Raw genomic sequence first — 21,785 nt, 5'->3', positions numbered from 1 at the left:
CAGCTCTGCTTCCTGCTGTGGCTGCCCTGGAGGAGCTCTGCTCCATGTGTCATCAACGGGCTTACCAGGGCGAGTTCTTCTCACTAAAATGGCAGAGTCTTTAGAGCACAGTGGAAATATGCAAGGTCTCTTAAGGGCTATTCTCAGACTCAGGATGCTTGGTGGAGAAGGCTTCAAAATCCCTCACCTGACTCTAGTACTGGACCATAGCCTTGGGAATCAAAGAATGGGCCACAGACCAATTTGCAGAATCAATATCATTTGAGAGCTAGTTACCAGTGCAGAATCTCTGGGCCCATGTTAGACCTGCCAAATCCGAATCTGCAGCTGAACAAGACCCCCAGGTAATTCCAATATAAGTTGATGTTGGAGAAGTCATGATCTGTTTGTCACCTCTTCACTGTTGACCCTTGTGCTGGATAATTCTTTGTGGTGGGGGCCATCCTCAGCATCATAGGTTGTGTAGCAGCATCCCTGGCCTCAATCCACTAGGTGGCAGTAGCAACTCCCAGGTTCTGACAACCAAAAACTCCAGACAGTGTCAGGTGTTCCCTGGAGGAAAATCACCCCGTTTGAGACCCACTGGCCTAGAGCCCGAGAACTAGAAACACCTTGAGGAGGTTCCAATCAAAGCCAATCCCTTTCTCAGCTCATAACTGGGCAGATCACTTAACCCTTGTGAGTCCAAATTCTGCAAATTTCAGATGAGATACATATTTGTACTGACCATGCAGAAAGGACTTTTGTAAAAAATAAAATAGGACAATCCAAATAAAATTATATCTTATGTGTGTGGTTTTTGAAAATATCTAAACATGTCTTATAATTAAACTTTTTTCAAAGAGAAGGAGTGACAGCTCTAAATTAGAGATACAAGCATGAATTCCCTGATTTGTAAAAAAGTCACATGAAGCCAAGGATTATATGTGGTTTTGCAGCAAACAACACACCTCACTCTCTTGTTGCAGAGGGCTTACCAATATTCTGGAGCTACCAGGAGCTGTTGATCCCTGGAACAAGACAGTAATTTGGAGGTCCATGGAAACTAGTCAAAATAGGTTCCTCATTTGCAGATTAGGAAAGGCTGGAGAGTTCATGAGAGGCAGTAACAGACTGGATTCACCTGACTTCTAACCGTGTCTCCTGGGAACGGAGTATCAGCAGGAATATTTTGCTTTGTTTCCAGCATCCCACAGGGAAGTGTTGTGCTCAGAGATGGGAGTAACAAAGGAAACAGTGCCTAATTAACAGACATAGGGAGCTGTAGATATCTCCTCTGTTACAGTCCCTCTGGCTGTACATCCTTGAACTGCACAGGACTTGGTTGGTGCTTTTGGAGTCATAACTCTGGTTGGGGGGCTAATGCTTCACTCCTTTCTTCTGATGTGCCTGGGAACAGAGCTTCAGTCTTCATCATCAACCACCCAGGGAGGAACTCAGATATCCACACAGGGACTTTCCTCTCATAGACCCCATCCAGGTGAGTCTGAGAGTTCAATAGGTACTTCAGGAAAGGTTCAGAGAGAATGCAAGTGGAAAACTTTTATCTGAAGTCACCTGAGAGACTAATTAGTCTCATCCAGAGTTGAGATATTTGTCATGTTTGTTTTCTAGCTTTCCTAATTAACTTATAACTCATTTATTTAATATGTTAAACAGAGAAGTGTTTGATGAACTCAGCAGCACAAGAGTCATTGTTGATGATTAAGTGATGGGAATTGAAGTCCAGTTGGATGAAGCTAATGAAGTAATTGGGAGCATAAAGTGGTTCCAGTAAAGTTAGAGAGCATTAGAGGATTTTCCTAGTTAAGGGGAGTAAGAAAAGTAGGTTTAGAGGCATGTTCAGTGAACTAAAGGTATTTGTTAAAGATGCGATGCTTTTAAGCATGTTGTGTATTTATTAGAAAGACACAGACCCGTGGAGGTAGATACTAGCTTGCAACAGAGTTCTTGAGACATACTTTTCACAGTATCTTCTCTCATGCTGGGTATTCACATGAAAATATTTGATTTAATATGCAAAACTAGTATCCTATTGAACTTTAATTTGTAATTCTTCATTAGGAAGAGGTGGGAAAGCAATGGAGACATTTGTGAGACAGAAGAAATAAATCAGCCAAATCTCATCACCAGTGATAATCATTCACGTAGTAACATGAAAGAACTATGCTAAGATTTTTATACCGACTAGATTTGTATACCAACTTAGGAGGATGGATACCACTATCCCCATGATTTGAGTAAGGATATTAACGTTTAAATGGATCCGTAATCCCACTTAAGTTCAAACAGCTAATACGTGATAGATCCGAGATTCACACATTTGTTTTCTGATTCAATTTTTTTTTGTATTTACAATGATTTAGAAAAGTCTTTTACCATTTATGTTTTAAATCCTCATCTAATGTTGAACATTGTATATTTTCTGTTGTTAATTTTTCTAAAAACAATGGCTCCTAATAATTTCTAATAATTTTCTTTTTTCATTTGTGCTTTATTTTTAGGTTCTCATTAGTTATCTATTTTATACATAGTATCAATAGTGTATATATGTCCATCCCAATCTCCCAATTTATCCCCCCCCCCTTTTCCCTCTTGGTATTCATTCCTTTGTTCTCTACATCTGTCTCCATTTCTGCTCTGTAAATAAGATCTTCTATACCAATTTTTTCAGATTCCACGTATATGCATTAATATATGATATTTGTTTTTCTCTTTCTTACTTCACTGTGTATGACAATCTAATAATTTTCTAAGAATAATTAATTGTTGTTAATTTTCTAGGTCGATGTTCAACCAGTAAGATATCTTGTCAGCATAAAGATAATGACTCATTTTTCCTTTGATAAATTGCTTTAGGCTACTTTATTAGGTATTCTGGACATCAAGGGGGTATAAACGGGGGTGGAATGCTGCCAGAACTAATGAAGCTTTATCCTCATCTCAATCTCTCAGGGACCACCAGAACTTATCAGATCTTATTTTGTAGATGAAGAGGTTCAGTATGGGGGTGACCATTGTGTACATCACTGAGGTCATCAGACTCTCCTAGAGGATGAAGTGCCTGCAGAACTGAGATATACACACCCCAACGCCTGTGCCCTAGAGCAAGGCAGCCACCAAGGGGTGAGACCTACAGGTGGATCTTGTTTTCCTCCACAATGCCCTTTTCTTTCTTCTCAGTTTTTCAAGTACTTTAAAAATTTTTCTTTAATACAGGACACAAAATGGTCATATCAAAATGAAGCTCCACTGGCGGCTTACCAACTTGAATTTGGGTACTATTTTCTATATTCTCTATGGTAAAGATAATTTGATGTTGACCACTTGCCTCGTATCATTCCTTTCCTAACTATTGTGGCTGGAATTGAGAAGAGCCAGGGAGTAATAAGCGCAGTAAGTCATAATGTACTCTGTGTGTGTGTGTGTGTGTGTGTGTGTGTGTGTGTGTTGTGGGGAATGAGCACTTCTCTGGGCAGTGGTACTTAAGTTTACTCCAAAATGTGACCCTTAAAAGACAGATACAACAATATTAACCAGCAATTGGAAATAAGGAAGGGATCCTTTTCTATTCACAGGAATCCTTTTAAATTTTAAAAGAAAAATTTTAAATGTGAAAGGACCAATATGTGAATGAGTGATTCCCTCCTTGGGTCTTGAAGTTTCAACATCGGCAGGAAGTCCACCTTGTTCCTCAGCATCCTCTGGCACCATCTCTCATGAATCTCCCTCTTGTTCATTCCCCTTGACACTTTGGCTCCCCTCTGAGTCTTGAATATTTGAAACAAGTGTCATCCTCAGGGCCTTTACACTGACTCTTTCCTCACAGGGCACACACGTTCCCCCAGATAATCTGGAGTCTCTGCTTTGTCTTCCTTCAGGTCTCAGTTCAACTTTCTCCTTATTTGCAGGTCTTCTTGAACTCCCAGTAAAATATAACACCTCCATTCACTCTATTTTATACCTGCTTTTTTTCCCCATAGCATCTGTCACCATAAGACATGGTAATATGTTTTTGTATTTGTTAATTTATATTTTTATCCATTATTGGATTTAGGGAGTTTTGTTCTCAGAATCCTGTACTTTTACCCCAGAAGATAGTCAGTACTCAACATAAACTGCTCAAATGCATGAGATAAACTTGCATTTAAACTGTGTAATAGAGGACCTATTGGTGGAAAGCCTGAGTGTGGGACAGGAATTTCTAATTACAGATTATCCCAGAAGATCCCTTAAAAATGACCGAAATATATAATTTAAAGTTTTTCACTATATTGATGTCCACATGTGTAAAAATTAATCATGTTCTTTTTTCTTTCCTAGTAGTGATCACCACCACGTGGCACAAGGCAACAATACACAAATTTCAGAATTTATTCTTCTGGGATTATCAAATGACCCAGAACTGCAGCCCCTCATATTTGGACTTTTCCTGTCCATGTACCTGATCACTGTCTTTGGGAACCTACTCACCATCCTGGCCGTCAGCTCAGACTCCCACCTCCACACCCCCATGTCCTTCTTCCTCTCCAACCTGTCCTTTCTAGACATTTGTTTCACCTCCATCACCATTCCAAAGATGCTGGTGAATATACAGACTCAAAACAAAGTCATTTCCTATGAAGACTGCCTCACACAGATACATTTTTTCCTACTATTTGCACAGTTGGGTGACTTCCTTCTGACAGTGATGGCCTATGACTGCTTCATAGCCATCTGCCACCCCCTGCACTACACAGTCATCATGAATCCTCTTTGTGGACTGCTGGTGCTGATATCCTGGCTGATAGGTGCCCTGAATTCCTTGTTACAAACCTTACTGGCATTGCAGCTGTCTTTCTGTACAGTCTCGGAAATTCCCCACTTCTTCTGTGAATTCAAAGAGGTAATCCAACTTCCCCGTTCTAACACCTTTCTTAATAACACCATGATGTATTTTGCAGTTGGGCTGTTTGGCGGTGGTCCATTCGCTGGGATATGTTACTCATACTCTAAGATAGTTTCCTCCATAGGAGGAATCTCATCATCTCAGGGGAAGTATAAAGCATTTTCCACCTGTGCATCACATGTCTCCACTGTCTCCTCATTTTATTGTACAGTGTTTAGAGTGTATTTTACCCCTGCTGTTACCCACAGCTCACACTCAAGTGCAGCAGCCTCAATGATGTACACTGTGGTCACACCCATGCTGAACCCCTTCATCTACAGTCTGAGGAATAAAGACATAAAGAGTGCTCTAAGAAAGTTCTTTGGGGTGGCAGTTATAAAAGGGCCAATTGTCCTGGGGTGAAGAAGTGTCAGTTATTGCAGGGCTTAAAGCATTAGAGGCTGACATTGTGATTCCCTGATCAGATTGTGGAAAGAACACTTGCTCCTTCAATTTACTCTCTGGTATTTCCATTTATTTGATTTCAACTTCTCTATACAAGTTACCTAACTCAGTTCACTAAGCTTTATGCTCTCTGCTATCTAAGTTTTTTCTTTGTCATTTTTCTACTTCCCTAAATTGATTTGCAACCTTAAGTGAAATATATTGAAATTCCCATTTATCTCATGACACTTCATGCATTTCTTAAGAATAATTTCTTCTGAAGTAAAATATTTTATACTGAGAAATTTTTCTTTCATTTTACTAACAGAATAATCATGACTTGTACTATTCCTTTGGAAAAAGAAAAAACAACTTGGCAACCAAAGCCATTTCCACAATTTCATAAGACAGTAAAATATGAAATCACAGTTTATCAATTTTTTCTTCTTCATTGCTTTGTTCATCACTACTACATCCATGCTGAACCCCTTTATCTGCTCTCTGAGCAAGAAAGACATAAAGGAGACTCTGAAGAGATTCAATGGGATGGCAGTCACAAAAGGGTCAATTGCCCTAAGGGTGATGAAATGCCCTTGATTGCATGGCACAAAGTCCCACAACCGGAAATTGTGATTCTTTGTTAATTGTGGAATACAATTTGCTCCTTCTCTTTGTTTCCTGTGATTTCCATGTTATTTTTAAGTTAAGTTCTCTATACAAATCCAGTAACTCACTTTATTACGCTTTCTCCTAAGTCTATTATATAAGCATTTTTTAAAATGTGCTTTCTTTCTACTTCAAAATTTTCCAAACTTTGGATATGAAATACTTGGGCATTCTCAATTTTTCATGGACTGACAATAGTTTCTTAGGAATAATTTCTTCTTAAATGACATATATCATCCCAAGTAATTTTTACCTTGTTTTCCTGAAAGAATAGTCATGAGATGAATTACTCATATAAAAAAATGTACAGCTGAAAACAAAGACAATTTATATAACTTTATAAAAGGGTTGGCAGAATCAGCAGGTGTGAAACTGTGGTTAAAGAGGGTTGACTGCAAGGTTATATGCAGATTTTCAACTGCAGAGGGTGTCATTGCCCCAACCCCTGCACTGTTCAAGGGTCAACTCTTTATACATGTATATGTATGTGTATATATCTCATGATCAAAAGATGACTCACTAGAGAGCTGGAACACCTAACTAGTCATGCGGTTCAGGGTTACAATTTGTGCAAACTAACGTGTCTGCCAATCTCCTGCTTACCTGGGAGGAAACTGCAATGGAGTAACTTTTTAATATAATTATCTATAATAAAATTCAAAAACAGAGTAATATTGAATGCTATCTTTAAATATCAGAATAAATGCATAGAATTAGAAGATTATTATAATTGCTCTCACTTCCATACTATTTAATATTTTATTCGGTTAGTTATTGCTGCATAACCACTCGTCCTAATAGTAAAGGTTTTAATATAATGCCTTTATTATCAAATGAGATTTAATACTGAGGAGTTGTTTTGATCTCTGCTGGGCTCCTCATGAGTCTATATTCACCTGTAATTCTATATGTTGTAACTCTAAAGCTCATCCATGAGGTTGTATGCAGCCATGTTGCAATTCTTTCTTCACTAATATATGATAGTCTACTCCATTTATATATGTATTTTAATCTTATAGTTTGTGGAAAAAATAGTTTATCATTGGTGACATCAGCATCATGGTGGCAGAAGACTCTCCCTTTGTCCCACCCCTTCAATATACTATTAGCAAAACATCTATAACGAAACAAAGGTTTCTCTGCCCAAAACGTCAGACCTCCAGAGACTCACATAGTTGTATATCTGAAGGTGGGTGGATTAGAATACATAGAGGACGTGGAATCAGGGGAACAGCAGAGGCAGTGCCCCTGGTCCCAGCCTCACGGCTGAGGCAGCTGAGCCCATAGCCCAGAGAACCTGGTAGCACCAGTGGGGATGGCACACATGGCCCTGGCCTCCTGGATGCAGCAGCACCTACAGCCACAGGAAATCAGGCAGCACAGATGGTGCAGCCTTTGACCTAGGTCACCCTGGATATGGCAATAGTGCCCACCATCCTGGTTCCCCCAGCAGAGATACCAACCACAGCAGGGACAGTGGCAGAACCAAGGCACCAGTGACCCTGGAGGCACAAACAGTGATGTCAAGGGCACTGATGACACCTCTGGCAGAGGCCATGAAATGCAATAAATATAGTTTCTCCAATATAGCCACATGCAGCTCAGGTAAAAGAAACCAAATACTTGTGCTACAGAGTCATCTAACTGCAAAACATAGAAGAGCCTCTTGTTCCCACTCTGTTGAATTGTTAGAATCAAAGTAAACAAGGTTTTACTTAAATAAGAAAGCTGCTTTCAATTTCAAACACGCTGGTAGAGGAGCAACCCATTGAGCCCAGTGAAAAACCACAGTAACATGGAATCATAAAAAGGAAATGACAATTTTCCAGAAACCAATCTTAAAGTCATGGAAGATTGTGATCAAACAAGTAGAGAATTCAAAACAGTTTCAGGAAGAAACTCAACAAGATACAAGAAAATTCACAAAGGCACTTAAATAAGTTCAGGAATAAAAATAATGAACGTGAGGAACAATTTCCAAAGAGATGAAAACTGTTAAACATAACCACACAGAAATTCTGGAGCTAAAGAATTCAATAAATTAGATGAAGGATGCATTAGATAGCACTAGAAGTAGAGTACACCATATGGAGGATAGAAATAGTGAGCTCAAAGAATGATTGAGGAAGAAGAGAAGGGAGAACCTTTTTTTTTTTTTTAAATGAAGCAACTCTACAAGAGCTATATGACTCCATTAGAAAAGGTAACAAGCATAATTGGTATCCCAGAAGGAGAAGAGAGCGAGAAAGAGAGAGTTTATTTGAAGAAATAATAGCTGAGATCTTTCCAAGTCTGGGGAAGAAATAATAGAAGACCTAAGTATATCAATGCAAAAGACCTTCTCCAAGACACATTATATTAAAACTGTCAAAAGTCAATGACAAAGAAAGACTGTTATAGGCAGCCAGAAAAAATGGAGAGTAACCTACAAAGGTATCATCATTAAGCTATGAGTAGATTTCTCAGCAGAAACTCAAAAGGCCAAGAGAGAATGGAAAGACATACTTAAAATATTGAAACATAAAAACTATCATCCAAGAATACTCTATCCAGCAAAGTAATCCCTCAGGTATGAAGGATAAATAAAGCCTTTCCCAGACAAACAAAGGTTAAGGGAGTTCAGCACCCAGAACCGTCTTATAAGGATGTTGAAATGAACTCTTCTACCTGAAATGTAAAGGCAAAAGTACACAAAACGTTGAGTAAGGTGATAGACAGAAATCAAAAATTGAAACTCTATATCAGAGTAGGTTGTTAAACAATTATAGTATAATGTTAAAAAAAACATTAAAATAACTTTAGCTACTTCATTTGGTAACTGAATCACAACATGAAAAGGAATATTTTCTGAAATGGACAACTTCAGGCAAAAGAATGAAGTTGAATTTCTCTATTACACTACATACAAAAAATAAACTCAAAATAGATTAAAGACATAAATGTAAGACATGAAAAGTTACAAATCATAAATAAAAATAGGCAGGACCTCTTTGACATTGATCTTAGAAGTATCTTTGGGGATATATGTCCTCAGACAAGGAAGATAAAAGTAAACAAAGGAGAATACATCAAACGAAAAAGCTTTGCACAGTGAAGGAAACCACCACCAACACTAAAAGGAAACCTACTCATGGGGAAAGGTATTTGCAAATTATATATCTGATAAGGGGTTGTTATCCAAAAATATAAAGAATTCAATCAACTTAATATAAAAAAAACATATCAATAAATGGGCAGAGGACCCTCAATAGACATTTTTTTTTTCTAAGGAAGACACACAGATGGTCAAGAAGCACAGACAAGGGACTCGACATCATTAATCATCAGAGGAATGGAAACCAAAACCACAGTGAGATACAATTCCCACCAGCTAGAATGGGTATTATCAAAGAGAAAAAAATCAGCAAGTGTTGGTGAGTACCAGATGGGACCAGTAAATGATACCCAAATTTCACAATTTCTTCTTCTGGGATTATCAGAGGAATCAGAATTGCAGTCCTTCATAACAGGGCTTCTCTTCTCCATGTACCTCATCACTGTGCTGGAAAACCTGCTCATCATCCTGGCCAACATCTTAGACTCCCACCTCCACACATCTGTGTAATTCTTCTCCAATCTGTTCTTTTTAGATATGTTTCACCTTCACCACCATCCCAAAGAAGGCAAAGTCATGACCTATGAAGTCTCCATCAAACAGGTATACATTTACCTACTCTTAGTATATTTGGACAACAGCATTTTCCACCTGTGCATCTCACCTCTCACTTGTATCCTTATTTTATTTTATGGGCTTTGAGTGTACCTCAGCTCTGCTACTACTCAAGCCCTTCTCCTCACAGTCAAGTGCAACAGCCTCTATGATGTTCACCATGGTCACACCCATGCTGAACCCCTTCATCTACAGTCTAAGGTACAAAGGCATAAAGAGGTCTCTGAAAAGATTCTTTGGGATGGCAGCTATAAAAGGACCAACTGTCACAGGGTTAAAGAATCCCCATTTTTGAAGGGTGCAAAGCATTTGAGCCGGAATTTGATATTCTTTGATCAGAGTGTGGAAGTAAAACTTGCTCCCTCTCTCTATTTCCTGAAATTTTCATTTCTTTGACTCTACTTCTTTGTAACATTGAAGCAACTCACATTTATAAGTTTCCTTCCCTGATGTATAAACAATTTCCCCCTTTGTCCATTTTCTACCTTCTCAAATTTTTTCCCAAACTTGATTCAAAATATTTACAATTCCCATTTACATCATAGGGCAACATGGATTTCTTAAGAATAATTTTTTCTCAAATGATATATATCATCTCAAATAATTTTTCTCTTGTGCCACTGAAAGAATTGTCGTAAGTAATAATACTACCGTGCAAAAACAAAACTACACTTACTAGCCAAGGCATTTTATATAATTTTATAATAGAGGAAAACTAAGACTACAGTTTTTGATTTTGTATACACCATTCCTTTGTAAATCACTGCCTTAACTGCTCTTCTTGCAAATGGAGACTTTAACCTATAGTTTGTTTTACAGGTGGTTATTCAGTTTTATTCTTCGCTTTAGGATCATGTTCTCTTACTCAGCTGTGTCTGCAGTGACTACCCTAGTCACTGACAAATGATAATCAACTACAGGTTTCTACAAGTGGAGTCTACACAGAAACACAGATTTGAATACATACAATTAATATGGCATTTGAGTTAGGGAAAAACATAAATAAGATGAAAATTTAAACTACACTTTGTATTACTAGGCAAAATATTTCATTTTCATGCTCTATATGTATTCATTGAAGTATGGGTTTTGGTGTCCATGTGAAAGGTTCCTATTTTCATTAGGGTGAAGGAACGGTTGTTGGGATTATAGTGATACATTATGTGTAATCACCTATAAAGTGAGTGAAAAACATTTCTTTCAAATTCACACGCATAAAAGATTCTTGGTGGAGAAGACTAAACCTGTGTATACCTGACTCAAAGACAGGACCACAGCCTTGCTACTCAAATGTGATACACAGACCAAGATCTGCAGCATCAACTACACATGGGAACTTGTTAGAAATGCAGTCCCTGGGCCCAGCAGAGACCTGATGAATCAGAATTTGCATTTCAACTACAAACCATGGTGATTTGTATGCACAGTGAATTTATAGATGTTCTGGTCTAGAATAGTTTCTCACCATCATAATGATGACTTTTGGAGGAGAGTATTTGTGTTGTGTGCTGTTCTGTGGTTTATAGGAGATTAGTAACATCCCTACAGATATTGCCAAATAACCCTAGGGGCTAAATCATCTCTGGCAGAGAATCATTGCCCCAGAGTTCCAGAACTGAGATATTCTAATCAGACTCCATCCCTCACTTGGTTTATACCTTTAAGCAGAACATTAAATACTTCTGAGTCCCATTCCTACAATGGAGAAAGGAGTTTATAAAAGTACTACCTCATAGAATGCACTGCCTTTAAAACTAAATTCGACAACTTCTGTAATATGCTAAGCTAGTTTATGGGGCATAACAATATCTAAATATGTCTCTTATAGTTACAAACATTTTATGATGAGAGACAAAATGACAGCTCTTAACTTCTGATATAAGTAGAACATTCCTAATTGTCCTGGGAAAAATACCATGAATCCAGGGAGTATAATACCCAAGATTTTATATTACAGGAGCAAAGTTATCCCTGTTTTTGAAGAGGGTAATAGTAAGTTTTAGAGACTTCAGAGGTTGTGTCCCCAGCACAAATGAAAGCTTTGAAAACCCACGTGACCTACTCAAGACAAATCCTCAATATTACACTTTAGAGAAAATTTGAACTCAGTTGATGAGGCAGTCTGGGAGGCTTAGCGCTTTGGAATCAGGAGAGTTAATGGAGAAGGAGTAATAAAAACTGAACTCACCTAACTTATAATATAGTCTCCTAGGAACAAAGAATCAGCAGAAAAATGTTCCATTCTGCCCAGACCAGTGTCTCCAAGGGAAATCATGCACTTACTCATTGGAGTAAGAGGAAAACATGCCTAATAAGCTGACATATGAAGCTCTAAATATCACCTCCGCTGCCATCCCTCAGCCTATGCAACTTTGGGTGGACAAGACATGGTCCTTGCTTTAGCAGTCCTAAATCTGGCTGGGAGATCAATGCTTGATTGTATTTCTTCCTGTTGTCTTATTTGAGGACAAAACTTCTGTCTGCATCATCAGTCATTTAGGGGGGAATTTTGACATCTCCAGGGAAAGCTTCCTCTATGAATCTGCATGCAGGTGAGTCTGAGAGCTCCACAGACACCGCAGGAGAGAATCAGATAGGATGGAAGCCAAGAACTTGTACCTGAGGTCACCTGAGAGCCAATCTAGCATAGCCCAGATGCCAGAGATCACTGTGGTTGTTTGCTGGCTTTCCTAAATTAATGTATTTATTTATGGTCTAAAAATAAAGTGAACATTGCACTTGGAAATGCAAGTGTCAGTGTTGACAATTAAACGGTATTAATGGAAGCTCAATTAGAAGAAGGAATGGCAGGCATAAAATGCTTCCAGTAAAAGAGGACAGTAAGTCTAAGGATGTTATTATTAACAGGAGTGGACAAATAGGGAAAAGCCTCAGGAAAATGAAGTCTTCTACTGCTTCCTATAAAACATATGCAACTTTTGTTGTATTTTGTAAATTGATGGTTTTGAATTGTTAGTTTATTCCCTTTGCTTATTTTCCTCTTGGGCTATTCAAACTGTAAGGTGTTTCACATCATAAAGATATCACTGTTTATGTCCTTGGCAAAAAGGTATTTTAAAATTATTTTTCCTGTGCATCAAGGAGATGTCACTGGAGTTGGAATGTTGACTAACCAAGGAAGCTTTTCTTCATTGCATTGTCTCAGGGGCCATTTGAGTTTGTTGGATATTTTTCCCCTTAATGTCCATTTCATTCCTCTCCATCCCCCCCCTTTCCCTCTTTCTCATGCTTTTTATAGTTCTTTAAATATGGAACATAAATATAATATATATATTTATATATAAATATATATAAAGTGGCCATACTAAAAAGAAACCCCAAGTTTATTGTTCCATGGGAAGCTTATGAACTGGAATTTCTGGGGACCATTTATACATTCTTGAGGAGAAGGATAATCTGATCTGACCAGCTTGAGTTGCAATCACTTATGGCCTAAGGAGGGTGGATCTGGGTGAGAAATGCATAGTAATAACACAGCTCAGGAGGCCATGGTGTATGTCTGTGCCTGTGCCTTGTGGAGTGAGAGCAGTTCTTAAAGTAGAGGCACCTGGACTCAAATATTAAGATGACTTATAATACAGAGGCCAGAATTCAATCAACAGATGGAACTAAGAAGGTGATCTGATATAATTCACAGGAAGCCTTTGCAGCTCAATTCATGTGCATGGAACAACATGGAAGGAGAGATTCTCTGTGTATTGAAGTTTTAACTGTAGCAGGGAGGCCACTTTTTCCTCAGCATCCTCTGACACCATCTCTAATTACTCCCCCTTTTGCTTATTTCTCTGCCCCACTGGCTTCCTTGTTTGGATCTGAATACATGGAACAAGCATTTTCCTCATGTCCTTTCCTTCTGCGAGGCACACACTTCTCCTATTATCTTACTAGCTCCTTCTTTTTCTTTCTTGAGCTATCTGTTCAATTATCACCTTGTTTGTTGCCTTTACCAGCACTCAGTACAAAATAACACCTCCTACTACTCTCTCCTTTATACCTGGTTTTCTTTTCTTCATAGCATCTATCACCATATGACATATTATATAATATTTTATTTGCATGTCATCTTTCACCATCCTTGTATTGTGGGAGATTGGTTTTTTAGCACTCTCCACTTATTGCCTTCATGTGCTGGGAACATGGTTGGTACTCAATATATAGTTCTCAAATGTATGAAAGAATACATTAAAACTCTAGAATATATGACCTCTTTGGAAATATGCTGAGAATGGGACAAAAATTCCTAGTCAGAGATGAAATGGATTATACCCTCAAAGAGAACTTACCTATAAATAAAATATTAACATTAATTTCTTGAGGGATAAATAGAAATTGCAGTATTTCAGCTATGTGAGTTATGCCAGTTTGTGTGAAAATTAGTCATGTTATTTTCCTTTTTCCTGATAGTCGCCTCTACCCCATGGGACCAGGTAACACTACACAAATTTCAGAATTTCTTCTTCTGGGACTTTCAGAGGAACCAAAACTGCAGCCCCTCATATTTGGGATTTTTCTCTCCATGTATCTGATCATTGTGTTTGGAAACCTGCTCATTATCTTGGCTGTCAGCTCAGACTCCCACCTCCACACCCCCATGTACTTTTTCCTCTCCAATCTGTCCTTTGTAGACATCTGTTTCACCTCTACCACCATCCCAAAGATGTTGTGGAATATTCAGACCCAGAGCAAAGTCATAACCTATGAAAGCTGCATCACCCAGATGTATTTTTACATTTTCTTTGGAGAATTAGATGACTTCCTCTTGACAGTGATGGCCTATGACTGCTTTGTGGCCATCTGCCACCCTTTGCACTACATGGTCATCATGAACCCCCGGTTCTGTGGACTGCTGGTTCTGATATTCTGGGTAATGATTGCTATGTATTCCTTGTTACACAGCTTAATGGTGTTGCAATTGTCCTTCTGTCCAGATGTGCAAATCCCCCACTTTTTCTGTGAACTGAATCAGGTGGTACAACTTTCCAATTCGGACAACTTTTTAAATAACATGGTGATCTATTTTGCAGCTGTCCTGACGGGTGTTGGTCCTTTTGCTTGTATCCTTTACTCTTATTCTAAAATAGTTTTCTGCATACGAGGAATCTCATCAGCTCAGGGGAAGTATAAAGCATTTTCCACCTGTGTGTCTCACCTCTCGGTTGTCTCCTTATTTTATTGTACGGCCTTAGGAGTGTACCTTAGCTCTGCTGCTACCCACAGCTCACTCTCAAGTGCAACAGCCTCGGTGATGTACACTGTGGTCACACCCATGCTGAACCCCTTCATCTACAGTCTGAGAAATAAAGACATAAAGAGGGCTCTGAAGAGATTCTATTTGATGCCAAGTATAAAATGGCCAATTGTACTAGGGGTGAAGAAGTGCCCTTGATTGCATAACTCAAAGCCTTGGAACGAGAAATTGTGATTCTTTGATCATTGTAAAATAAAATTTGCTCCTTCTACTTATTTCCTGGGATTTATTATTTTTTTGATTCAGCTTCTTTATACAATTTTAGTAACTGTCTTTATTAAGCTTTATCCTCAGTCTGATATATAGGCATTTTTTGTTTTTTCTACTTCTAAATTTTCCTACCTTTGGATCAAAAATGTTTGGAAATTCCATTTCTTGGATGGAGATCATAGATTTATTAATAATAGTTACTTCTCAAATGACATGTGTCATCCCAAGTAATTTTCTCCTGTTTCCCTGAAGGAATAGTCGTGAGTTGCATTACTCATATAAAAAATACACTTAACAACCAAGACAATTTATATTATTTTTATTACGGTTAGTTTATCCAGAGATATAGAAAAATTACTTTAAAGTTATAGGAGGATTTTTGGCTATACAGAGGGTTGGAGGCCCTAACCCTCTTGTTGTTCAAGGGTCAGCTTGTGTGTGTGTGTGTGTATATATATATATATATATATTTTTTTTTTTTCTCAAATGCACTGGCAGAGGAGCAACCCATGAAAACCACAGTCACCTGAAATCAGAGAAAGAAAATAATAGCACAGGGAACTCTTCTCAATACTCTGTAATGATCTATATGGGAAAAGAATCTAAAAAAGAACAGATATATATATATATATCCATATATATATGATACATTTTGCTGTACATCAGAAACTAACACAATATTGTAAATCAACTATAATAATTTGTTTTAAGAAAAGAAAATGACGGTTTTCCAGAAACCAATCTTAATGTCATGGAAGATTGTGATCAGACAAGTAGAGAATTCGAGATAATGTCAGGAAGTTACTCAACAAGCTGCAAAAAAGATAGGCAATACGTCTTTGACACTGGTCTTAGCAATATTTTTGTATATATCTCCTCAGGCAAGGGAAATAAAAATAAATAAATGGACTACATCAAACTAAAATCTTTGCACAGTGAAGGAAACCACCAACAAAACGAAAAGACAACCTACTCATGGGAAAAGATATTTACAAATTATATATCCAATAATGGGTTGTTATCCAAAAATAGAAATGATTCAATCAATTCAATATTAAAAAACAAACAACCCTAATAAAAATGCGCAGAAGACACTCAATAGACATTTTTCTAAGGAAGACATACAGATGTTCACTTGAAAAGACTGTGTATTCTGCTGTTTTGGGATGTGGTGTCCCATAGATAATTATTAAGTCAAATGGTCTGTTGTTCCATTTAAGACCTCTGTCGCTGTACTGATTTTAAGCCTAGATAATCTGTCCATAAATGTAAGTGGGGTGTTAAAGTCCCCTACAATAATTCAATTATTGTCAATTTCTCCCTTTATGTCCGTTAATATTTGTGTTGTATATTTAGATGCTCCTGTATTTAGTACATATATGTTAAAAAGTGTAATATTCTCCTCTTATATTGATCTCTTTATCATTTGAGAATGCCCTTCTTGGTCTTTTCTTATAGACTTTGTTTAAAGTCTATTTTTTTCTGATATGAGTATTGTTATCCCCACTTTCTTGTTGTTTCCGTTTACATTAAATATCTTTTTTCATCCCCTCACTTTCAGTCTGTTGTCTGTCTTTAGCTCTGAAGTCTCTTGAAAGCAGCATATTGAAGGGTCTTTTTTTTTTTTTTAATCCAATCAGTTACCCTATGTCTTTTTATTGGACCATTTAGTCCATTGAAAGTTAAGGTGATTATTGATAGGCATGTACTTATTGCCATTTTGTTACTTGCTTTCTGTTTGTTTTTATAGTTCTTCTCTTATTCATTTTGTTTCTTCCTTTGTGATTTGATGATTTTTAGCAATACGCTTGTGTTCCTTTCTCCCTAGTTTTTGTGTATCTATTGTAGGTTTTTGATGTATGATTACCACGAGGTTTGTATATGTTGACCTATGACTATATCTACTTTTTAAAACAGGTTGTCCTTTAAGTTGAAACACATTCTAATAGGACTACATTTTTACTCCCTTCCTCCACATTTTGTGTTTTTAATGTCATATTTGCCATCTCCCTGTTCATTCCCTTACTTCTTATTGTAGTTATAGTTAATTTTGCAATTATTTTTTGCCTTTTAAATCTTCATACTAGCTGAAGTGGTTGATCCTCATCCTTTTCTATATGTTTGCCTTTACCAGTGAGATTTTCTCGTTCTTACAGATTCTTACCATTTGTTATGACTTTTTTTTTCCTTCTTAAAAAAAACCCTATATCATTTTTTTAGGGTAGGTTTAGTATTGATAAATTATTTAGTCTTTGCTTGTCTGAAAATTTCTTTATCTCTCCTTCAATTCTAAATTATAATCTTGCTCCGTAGAGTGCCCTAGTTTGCAGGTTTTTCCCTCTCAGCACTTTAAATATATCATGCCACTCCAGTCTCACCTGCAAAGTTTCTGCAAAAAAAAAAAAAAAAAAAAAAAATTAGCTGATAGACTTTTGGGACTCCCTTGTACACAACAGTTTTCTTGTGCTGCCTTTAGAAACATATATCTTTTTCCCATTTTAATTGATATATCTTGGTGCAGGTCCAGTTGCTGTCATTTTTTTGGGGAGACCTATTTGCTTCCAGTACCTGAATATCTGCTTCCTTATTCAGGTTTGGGAGGTTTTCAGCCATAATTTCATCAAATACATTTTGACCACCTTCTCTCTCTCTCTTCTCCTTTTGGGACCCCCAAATTATGTGAATATTGGTATTCTTAGTGTGGTCCAATAGATCCCTCAAACTATTCTCATTTTTAATTTGTTTTCACTTTGCTGACTGTATGGGTGATTTCCATTATTCTATATTCCAGATAACTTATGCATTCTTCTGTATCACCTGGTGTGCTATTAAATACTTCTAGTTGTTTCATTTCAGTTATTGTATTCTTTAGTTCTATTATTTTAGTATTTTCTAGTTCTGTGGTAAAATTATCACTATGTTCATTAATTCTTTCCCTAATTAGTTAGCAATCTTATTACTAATGCACTGAATTTTTTATCAGTAAATCGTTTATTTGTTTCGCTAGTTGTTTTTTCACTGCTGTTCTCTTGCTCTTTCAATCTATTTATTTATTTATTTATTTATTTTTTAACATCTTTATTGGAGTATAATTGCTTTACAATGTTGTGTTATTTTCCACTGTATAACAAAGTGAATCAGCTATACATATAAATATATCCCCATATCCCCTCCTTGCATCTCCCTCCCACCCTCCCTATCCCACTCCTCTAGGTGGTCACAAAGCACAGAGCTGATCTCCCTGTGCTATGAGACTGCTTCCCACTAGCTATCTATTTTACATTTTGTAGTGTATATATATCAGTGTCACTCTCTCACTTTGTCCCAGCTTATGCTTCCCCCTCCCTGTGCCCTCAGATCCATTCTCTACGTCTGCATCTTTATTCCTGTCCTGCTCTTAGGTTCTTCACAACCATTTTTTTTTTAGATTCCACATATATATGTCAGCATATGGTATTTGTTTTTCTCTTTCTGACTTACTTCACTCTGTATGACAGACTCTAGGTCCATCCACCTCACTGCAAATAACTCAATTTCGTTTCTTTTCATGGCTGAGTAATATTCCATTGTACATATGTGCCACATCTTTTTTTTTTTAACATCTTTATTGGAGTATAATTGCTTAACAATGGTGTGTTAGTTTCTGCTGTATAACAAAGTGAATCAGTTATACATATACATATATCCCCATATCTCTGCCCTCTTGCATCTCCCTCCCTCCCACCTTCCCTATCCCACCCCTCTAAGTGGTCACAAAGCACTGAGCTGATCTCCCTGTGCTATGCAGCTGCTTCCCACTAGCTATCTATTTTACATTTGGTAGTGTAAATATGACAAATCTACTCTCTCACTTTGTCCCAGCTTACTCTTCCCCTTCCCTGTGTCCTCAAGTCCATTCTCTATGTCTGTGTCTTTATTTCTGTCCTGCCCCTAAGTTCATCAGAATGGAGAGATATGTGTTAGCATATGGTATTTGTTTTTCTCTTTCTGACTTACTTCACTCTGTATGACAGACTCTAGGTCCATCCACCTCACTACAAATAACTCAATTTCCTTTCCTTTTATGGCTGAGTAATATTCCATTGTATATATGTGCCACATCTTTTTTATCCATTTATCTGTCGATGGACACTTAGGTTGCTTCCATGTCCTGGCTATTGTAGATAGTGCTGCAATGAACATTGTGGTACAAGACTCTTTTTGAATTATGGTTTTCTCAGGATATATGTCCAGTAGTGGGATTGATGGGTCATATGGTAATTCTATTTTTAGTTTTTTAAGGAACCTCCATGCTGTTCTCCATAGTGGCTGTATCAATTTACACTCCCACCAACAGTGCAAGAGGGCTCCCTTTTCTTCACACCCACTCCAGCATTTAGTGTTTGTAGATTTTTTGATGATGGTTGTTCTGATCAGTGTGTGGTGATACCTCATTGTAGATTTGATTTGCTTTTCTCTAATTATTAGTGATGTTGAGCAGGCTTTCATGTGTTTATTGGAAATCTGTATATCTTCTCTGGAGAAATGTCTATTTAGGTCTCTTGCCCATTTTTGGATTGGGTTGTTTTTTTCATATTGAGCTGCATGACCTGCTTGTATATTTTGGAGATTAATCCTTTGTCATTTGTTTTGTTTGCAAATATTTTTTCCCATTCTGAGTGTTTTCTTTTCATCTTGTTAAGGGTTTACTTTGTTGTGCAAAAGCTTTTAAGTTTCATTAGGTCCCATTTGTTTATTTTTGTTTTTATTTCCATTTCTCTAGGAGGTGGGTCACCATATTAACAAATTGAAGGAGAAAAACAATATGATCATCTTAATAGATGCAGAAAAAGCTTTTGACAAAATTCAACACCTATTGATGATAAAAACTGTCCAGAAAGTAGGCATAGAGGGAACTTACCTCAACATAATAAAGGCCATATATGACAAACCCACAGCGAACATCATTCTCAACGGTGAAAAACTGAATCCATTTCCTCTAAGATCAGGAACAAGACAAGGTTGCCCACTCTCACCACTATTATTCAACATAGATTTGGAAGTTTTAGCCACAGCAATAAGAGAAGAAAAACAAATAAAAGGAATCCAAATTGGAAAAGAAGAAGTAAAACTCACTGGTTGCAGATGACATGATACTATACATACAGAATCCTAAAGATGCTACCAGAAAACTACTAGAGCTAATCAATGAATTTGGTAAAGTAGCAGGATACAAAATTCATGCACAGAAACCTCTTGCATTCGTATACACTAGTGATGAAGAATCTGAAAGTGAAATTAAGGAAACACTCCCATTTACCATTGCAACAAAAAGAATAAAATACCTAGGAATAAACCTACCTAAGGAGACAAAAGACCTGAATGCAGAAAACTATAAGACACTGATGAATGAAATTAAAGATGATACAAACAGATGGAGAGATATACCATGTTCTTGGATTGGAAGAATCAACATTGTGAAAATGACTATACTACCCAAAGCAATCTACAGATTCAAGGCAATCCCTTTCAAACTACCAATGGCATTTTTCACACAACTAGAACAAAAAATTTCACAATTTGTATGGAGACACAAAAGACCCCAAATAACAAAAACAATCTTGATCATGAAAACCAGAGCTGGAGGAATCAGGCTCCCTGACTTCAGAGTATACTACAAAGCTACAGTAATAAAGACAGTATGGTCCTGGCACAAAAACATAAATATAGATCAATGGAACAGGGTAGAAAGCCTGGAGATAAACCCACACACATATGGTCACCTTATCTTTGATAAAGGAGGCAAGAATATACAATGGAGAAAAGACAGCCTCTTCAATAAGTGCTGCTGGGAAAACTGGACAGCTACATGTAAAAGAATGAAATTAGAACACTCCCTAACACCATACACAAGAATAAACTCAAAATGGATTAAAGTCCTAAATGTAAGGCCTGACACTATAAAACTCTTAGAGGAAAACATAAGCAGAACACTCTGACATAAATCACAGCTCTTTCAATTTAGACACATTTCTCTGACTTTTAATTTTGCTTAACTTTCTCTCTCTGTATGCGACTATGTGCCATGGTTACCTTTCACAGTGTTGAAGTGGTGTCATTCTGTGGGTGCAGCCATATAAAGTTGGTGTGTGCCCAGTGGCTTTGGCGGAAGAACTGGATTTGAAGGTATCACAATTCATGCCTTTCCTTAGGGTGTACTGGTAGTGATCATCTTGATAGGAGGTGAGGCTGGAGGTGGAGGGGTTAGGGCTGGAACCAGATGTGGGATAGGGCTTCACCTTTCCTTAGTGGCCATTACTGGTCTAACAGGGATGGGGCCAGGTCCCAAGTTGCTAGAAAAGAAGTCCTGAGGGTCAGGTCTGAGCTGATTCTGTTCCCCTTCAGTGTGTGGTCCCCCCATCTCAGCACCAGCACCCTCGCCCCAGAGGGGAGCAGTGCTGGAGCAAGAGAGGCTGGTGTGGGGCACTCTGCATGGGCTGGGGCATGGACCCTCTTGGCCTGAGCAGGTCCTGAGATAAAGACTGCCTCTGATGTACTGCCTGTGTAAGCATCACCAATGATTGCCCCTGCCCTGCTCAGAAACCCCTTTCCACATAGTCACATGGGGTTTATTCCTGTGA

General features: G+C 37.7%; 2 protein-coding genes across 2 annotated transcripts; both read left to right on the top strand.

Moving 5' to 3' along the window:
- The first annotated feature begins 4,438 nt into the window (after window positions 1-4,438).
- On the top strand, window positions 4,439-5,290 carry LOC103006087 (olfactory receptor 7A17-like). The gene is made up of 2 exons (XM_028162157.2): window positions 4,439-4,787; window positions 5,073-5,290. The coding sequence occupies exons 1-2, from the start codon at window positions 4,439-4,441 to the stop codon at window positions 5,288-5,290; spliced, it is 567 nt and encodes a 188-aa protein (XP_028017958.2).
- Window positions 5,291-14,124: 8,834 nt separating this feature from the next.
- Window positions 14,125-15,093, top strand: LOC130704553 (olfactory receptor-like protein OLF4). Its single transcript, XM_057540651.1, has one exon. The coding sequence runs from the start codon at window positions 14,125-14,127 to the stop codon at window positions 15,091-15,093; it is 969 nt and encodes a 322-aa protein (XP_057396634.1).
- The last annotated feature ends 6,692 nt before the right edge of the window (window positions 15,094-21,785 follow it).

This window comes from Balaenoptera acutorostrata, chromosome 2 (assembly GCF_949987535.1).
Source record: "Balaenoptera acutorostrata chromosome 2, mBalAcu1.1, whole genome shotgun sequence".
NCBI lineage: Eukaryota > Metazoa > Chordata > Mammalia > Artiodactyla > Balaenopteridae > Balaenoptera > Balaenoptera acutorostrata.
Note: the sequence above shows the minus strand (reverse complement) of the source record. Positions and strands in the feature narration are given on the sequence as shown.